Source organism: Sander vitreus, chromosome 16 (assembly GCF_031162955.1).
Source record: "Sander vitreus isolate 19-12246 chromosome 16, sanVit1, whole genome shotgun sequence".
In the NCBI taxonomy this organism is placed as follows: Eukaryota; Metazoa; Chordata; class Actinopteri; order Perciformes; family Percidae; genus Sander; species Sander vitreus.
Genome location: NC_135870.1, coordinates 22,979,242 through 22,985,943, shown reverse-complemented (window position 1 = coordinate 22,985,943; position 6,702 = coordinate 22,979,242). Strand labels below are relative to the sequence as shown.

Sequence of the window (6,702 nt, the reverse complement as noted above, 5' to 3'; positions counted from 1 at the left end):
TGTGGGAAATTCACACACATCTAAAGTGCAATGTTATGGAAGAACCATTTCCTTCTTTTCACATCCAATATCCAACTAAACAAATGTGATATATTTAGCAAACTAAACTTCTATGTATGAAAACAGGTAATGGCAATAAAATAATATATAAATAACAAATAAAAATAAAATAAATATGGCCTTGCAGTATAAAGAGATTTTTCAAAACATATACACAGGCCTGTTTGAACGTCAATAGTAACGTTACCTGAAAACAGTGTGTATTTCCTTTTTTTTAGCAAGTTTGTTTATGTGTCATTGTACATAAATATGAACACTGCCGTTGCTGTCAACGGGCTTGTCTGCTAACGTTAGCTACCGACGGTTACCTCGGAACAATCCAGCAAATAGACGGTACCCTAGAGTGCCGTTACCTGAAACAGATGATTTAACCCTACTCAATATAGCTTTCAGAGTATACTATAAATTGTTACCTCTGCTTAGGTTTCAATAAAATAAATGCATAAAACCTTTTGACATGTAAACCTCAATAATTATCTGTGGGCCCACACTCACACATTCATACTCAGCAATCAAAATACAAACAAAAAACCCTGTTGCAGGCCTGAGTAGAAACTTGGGAGCGTGGCGGCCTAAAACTGTGACAGCCGTTTCACTTGTTTACACAAGCAATACAATAAAATGAACGTACAATATACTCAGTACTCACGAATCCTGGTGATAGTCAAGGGGACATATGAAAACAGGCGAACTTGGCAATGGCAGCAGGAAGCGACAGCCTACATCACACCAGCAGGATGGAAAACCGCTCTCTGTGTGGTCCAGGAGCTTCCCCGACCCTCTCTCTTTTACAGTCACAAATGTCCGTCTCCTGAATCAAATAGATTAACTGAGCAAGCAGGTCCATACAGTATTTCACGGCGAATTAGCGGTAGCTTGTCTCAACCAATTATTTCACATGCACAGCTAACAGTACGAAAGCAATGCTAATCTGGCAATTGTGCTAATGCTAACGGCTATTCACAATTAGTAACACAATAGGTGATTTCATACTGCAACACTTAGCTAGTTACAGCATATAAAATCACACACACGTGTATATTTACTTCTTGTAGATTACAATACTCCAAAACACAGCATAACTGGTCGTCAGCCTCAGTAATGGATAACATTGTCCTTCTACAAACTACTGAACCTCACGAAGTATGTTCACTTATAAAAACGGGAATCTCTGTATGTTACAACTAAGCTCATCTACATGGGATTGTAATTACATTGGCTGATAGGTCATGACCCTCCAACAAAAGTAAAGAAAGACGAGGATTGACATATTAGGCTGCTATCAAGTTCAGCTGTGTGGCTGATTACCATAGACTGTGTATATAGAAGCTGATTACACGTGCTGAACATAGACTGTATATAGAAGAGCGGTGCTGAATCATGTACACTTCACTCAAACTACAGTCAATTGCATGAACTTCAAACTTTGACCTTTTTAAAAACTGTAAATATAACTGTTATATTTTAAACATTTTATTCATGTTAACCATTTTAACATATATATGGCATTAACTTATATTTTCTTCACCATATTTATATATTTGTACTGCATTTAAATAATTTCAATGACTGTTTTAACTACTTAACTTTCAATATCTAAATGAAATTTAGCCAGGGCTACACAAACAAAACCAATACCAAGGTTTCATGCAAAGTAAATATGTTTAGCAATAAATATTAAAGAGGCCTCACGTAATAAAAAACACAACAATGAAATGTAATTTGTATTTGTCATCAATTTATTTTTCATAAACCAATACTAATTTAATACTTCAGGTCTTTAGGTCCACATTTCAGGTGCACAGGTGATTGCACACGGTCTTTACTCTGAGAAGGATATGGGAAGGTTGGGTAAGATGCTAGTCCAGAAATGCACATAACGCATTCTTATCTTCTGTCCTACATAGTTCTTGTTCATCTTAGAATTGATCTCCAGGTACTGGTGTCCAGTGCTGGTGAATCTAGGCCAGGTAACGGGCACACTCTCTCCTTTGTTAGGGTCCCTGTGGACATAACCAGAGAAAAGGACATATGAATTGAGGCAGTTTAGTTTTCTATTTCAATGTCTGATTCCGGTTGGTATTATTTCTGTGATTCTCGTATGTTTATACCCAGTTTTGGCGAAGTTGGTCCAGTAGGCGATCATGTAGCCAGAGACGTCACGGTGGCTAGGCCAGTACCCCAGTGGTGTGGAGAAGGGCTTTCCGAACACGTACTGCAGGTCATCAGCGTGGTCGGCTCCCATCCAGCTGGGGTAGGGCCTACCAATGCCACCCATACGGTTGGGCTGAGAGAAGAGGTACGAGTAGGTACGGCCAGTTCTTTGGTAAGACAAGGAGAGAATAGGGATGACTACACCAAACGAGGCTAAATAAAGATGGAGTGTGTCACAAGAATAATTATTATCCTTAAGTAAATTAAGTGAATTCATTTGATTCATAAAATACAATTAAATAGTTAACGTAATTTGTATTTGAATTATGCAATCACAATATAATACAATTATCATTCAATTGTTACCATATTATGCCATTCAATTATTAAGAAAATAAAGTAAAAAAATGCAGAATAAAACAAGTTTTTTTGTTTTATTCTATTATCAAACTGTCACCTTCATTACATTTGGCTTCTGCTTTACGGTTTGATTTATGTCATCAACACTTAAGGGCTACCAGTCTTTAAAGACAAATTGTATGTACAGCAAGATCTTATTCTCACGTGGCGTTGGCAGCATGAAGGTAGAGGGCAGCCTGAGTAGGAACCAGGAAGATGTAGTCTGTTCCAATCTCCACAACGGTTTTCTTGATGGTCTCCTTGCTGGGGTTTGAGCCCCAGGTGGAGGTGTATGTGGAGTAAGCGTTGTCCAAACCAGCCTTGCCCTTCTCCTTAGTGTAAGAAGCCAGGAGCCTCTTTACATCCTCGCTGCAATCAGGAAGGTTTGAAAATGAGGTCTGATAAAACACCATAGCAACACACTTAACAAAAGTAGAGTGTTGCTCTTGGTAAATCCATTCACAATTGCCCTTTTTTTCCCCCAAGTTACACTGTGATCAAATGGCTTAAACTCACATAGGGGTGTCCAACAGGGGGGAGTTGATTGAGGGAACATCTAAACCAGTAAATATGTGTCCATCCATGTTATTGACTCCAGCGATGTAGTCAATGGCAGCGGTATTGTGGAACAGTTTGGAAGGCTCATCCGGCAGGAAGTCCCCATCAATCACAGGAGACAGGAACAGGTTCCATACAAGTGGGTCTGACAGAGACAGACACAACCAGACCCTTACTATGTACAGTACTAACTGTATAATTTATACCTAACTAGCAATCTAATTTCCCATATGCTGGATCTGCTATTGGTCCGTGAAGATGAGCTGGAGGAATATAGCCCTGCATGGCACATGTGCACCCACAGATTTTCTTTAATAATTTATGCTTTACACATGTGCATACAACTTAACTCTTAATATGAAAGGAATAGATAGGAGACAATCGATTTCTCAAAATTGCCAGTTTGGATAAAACACATTATCCAATATAGTGCCATCAAAAGCCACTACACAGGTAGCACTGTGGCAGCAATGTCAACCAATGTGCACTGCAGAATTGACACGCATGTTGATGGTCAGTTGGCCATTGGGTGTAGTCTTTGCTGTTGGTTCAAGTACACATTTTAGAAGACATTAGGCAGAGTGAAGCCACTTTCTGTTTGAGGTCAGCTTGGTGTGTTAGACCAACACTCACTAGCCAAATTTCCATGCAAATTAGGCGGGGGGGAATCTGCAAAAGAAAATGCTAATCAATGTTTGTTTCCATCCACTACTGTCATGTGAACATTTGGAGTTGGACGCATCAAGAAAAATCTAATAAATATATAGCAGCACAATTCCTCCAGTGGTGCCATTAAACCACTGCAGAACAAGGGGGCGCAACAAGATGACTTTTTCATCTATTCATTGCTCTGGTAGAAAGCACCACAATGTCTAAAAGAAAAATGTAAACGTGGCTATGTGGAGTGCAGTCCTTACGATCGGGTGAGCTGGACAGACTGAGAGAGCCAGCCAGAGTAAGGAGAGCAGGATCAGTCATCTTCAAACAGGCAGCCATGTTTTGATCTGTGGGGCAGTTGACCTTCAGAGCAACCTGGGGAGAGGGTTCAAATCATCTTAATTGTTTCCTAGCCCTGACATTATATACACCGTTAAATTAACTATTCCAAAAAAGTGTTAAAAGTTCCATAGAAGAAATAAAACATGTCAGAGAAGCTGTTGTGTACCTCTTCAGCGAACCTGCGTGGGTTCTTATTAATACCCCATGGGCAAAGGGCGACACCGCTCTGGGAGATGGCTCTCTTGAACAGCCCTCTGTTGTGGGGAGTGAGAGTCTATGGGCAGATATTATTTATTTTTTAGTTAGATTCAATATTAACAAGTTGTGAATGTTATTTAATTTCATATATATCATCAATCTCTCATCTCACACAATGAGTTAGACACCTAGAAAAAAAGCTTCTCACCTGGAAGCTGACACTAGCTCCACCTGCAGACTCTCCAAAGATGGTGATGTTGTTAGGGTCTCCTCCAAACGAGCGGATGTTCCTGTTCACCCAGGCAATGGCAGCATGCTGGTCCCAAAGGCCATAGTTTCCTGACGCGGATCAAACATTTCACTCAATCTCATCAGAAATTACTTATTTAATGGAACATTTTATAAAAATGGGAGGCGGGGCCAACATTTTCTAGGTAGAATTTTGTCACTGTTGTGAAAGAAACTGGCACCTACCGGGTAAGTCAGAGTCTCCAGTGCTCAGGAAGCCCATAGTGCCCACACGGTATCCCAGTGTCACCACAATAACATTTCCTCTGTCTGCAATCTCCTGCCCGCTGTACAGATAGTTGTCCAGGAAGCTAGCACCCATCGAGCCCCCAGCCAGGAAGCCTCCCCCATAGATCCAGACCATGACCGGCAGACCAGTGGACACTAGGAGACAGAGAAAATGAGAGCCAGTTGTAGAGAGTAGATCTAATATGGGTGAATCTCTGTAGGCTTCTCTCAGTCTTTACCTTTGCGGTCGTGAGGAACCCAGATGTTAAGGTAAAGACAGTCCTCACTGCCTCTGGTGTCAGACATCAAGAGATTCACCTGAATGCATCTCTGCCTGTACTCGGTGGCTTTCAGAATACCTGATTAGAGACACACACAAGTGTAAGAGCAGGGTAGGACTTGGGCAAATTGTGAAATGTTTTGTATTTTTGGATCTAGATGTAAAATCCAGTCATTGATATGTTAAATCAGACTACTCACCGTCCCAGCCAGGGTGACGCTTTGGTTTCTCAAACCTTCCAGGGATGTCAGCAAAGGGAATCCCCTTGAAGACGTCCATGCGACGGAATAAGCCAATACGAATGTTTTCTCCCTCCACCATACCTCCCTCTGTGTACACCACCCCGAGCTACAGGAAATCGAGCACAAAGAAATGCAAGAAGATTGACTGGATATGGTAGTTCACTCAGATTAGTTGTTTTTTTTACATAGAACTACAAATGAAATGTGGCATGCTGCATTTAGAATTGAATTCTCAGTTTCCTTTTGGCATGTTTTGAAAAAAATGAAAATGTTTGAATCAATCAGTCATGCAACACTAGCAATTTAAAGAATGCTTTGTAACAAATACATTGTTAGAAATTTGGTGTGAGAGAGACATGGTGTAAGACTTTTGATCCAATGCAAAACGATATACTCATCAGTGATTGACGGCTCAAATTATCATACATTCAAAACCAACAATAGAAGCTTAATTTCAGGACTGAACAGAGAACCTTCAGAAATGGTTCTTTGGATACACTAGCATACACATTTTTGTGACACTTACAGAGGCCCCAGAGACCGTCTCCAGAAACACGGCAACAGCTACCAAAATCCCCAGCTTCACCATCATGACCACACTGTGCCAATCGGGTTGGTCGTCAGCCAGACTTTTATATTGGAGATCCCTCCCCTAAACAACACCTGGCCAGTGGGCATGCTTTTTCCATTGTTACATAACACATAATATTTAACCACATTGCATCATCAGCACTTTCCTCAATACTTCACATAGATTACCTTAAACATGTCATCAAAATAACAGTGGTAATCAAACCAAAATATAGGCTGATTTTTATAGCTTCCAACATGGGAGATGAGTGGTTTTCAGTGGACATTGGACAGATTGGACAGCTTTCAATAATCCCTTCTTTCTCTAAGACATATGTAATCTAAAATGTGATTCCTTGGCCTTGTGGTTGTATTTCCTTATCACACAAGAATAACTATCTTTACCAACTCCACCCCATAAGAAACTGCCAACATGCAAACTGACTAAAGAAGTGAAGTTGTGTGAGGATGGCCATGGCAATGGACTGATCTGGTCCTGTCCTTAGAAGCTCTCCTCTCCATGGAGCCAAATAGGGAATGATTAAATAGTGAAGACAAATAAAAGGGTGAAAGGGGGCATCCTTGTCTTGTGCCATTTGACTCCGTTGAAAGTTCCCTCTCGACCTAGGCCAAGAAGTAGGTTGGAGTTTTGGCCAAAACATCTATAGCTGTCTCAAAGGAGAGGATCCTCATACAGTTTTAGTAGAAGGGAAATTATGTCATCAC

At 40.6% G+C, this 6,702-nt stretch overlaps 1 protein-coding gene across 1 annotated transcript; it reads right to left on the bottom strand.

Moving 5' to 3' along the window:
* Positions 1 to 1,796: 1,796 nt before the first annotated feature.
* LOC144531344 (bile salt-activated lipase-like) lies at positions 1,797 to 5,998 on the bottom strand. Its single transcript, XM_078271430.1, has 11 exons — positions 5,933 to 5,998; positions 5,365 to 5,512; positions 5,124 to 5,243; positions 4,843 to 5,040; positions 4,577 to 4,707; positions 4,337 to 4,444; positions 4,089 to 4,203; positions 3,130 to 3,316; positions 2,779 to 2,982; positions 2,172 to 2,381; positions 1,797 to 2,063 (listed from the first exon to the last, which is right to left on the bottom strand). Exons 1-11 carry the CDS (start codon positions 5,996 to 5,998, stop codon positions 1,883 to 1,885), a joined length of 1,668 nt encoding a protein of 555 aa, XP_078127556.1. The 3' UTR covers positions 1,797 to 1,882.
* Between the last annotated feature and the right edge of the window lie 704 nt (positions 5,999 to 6,702).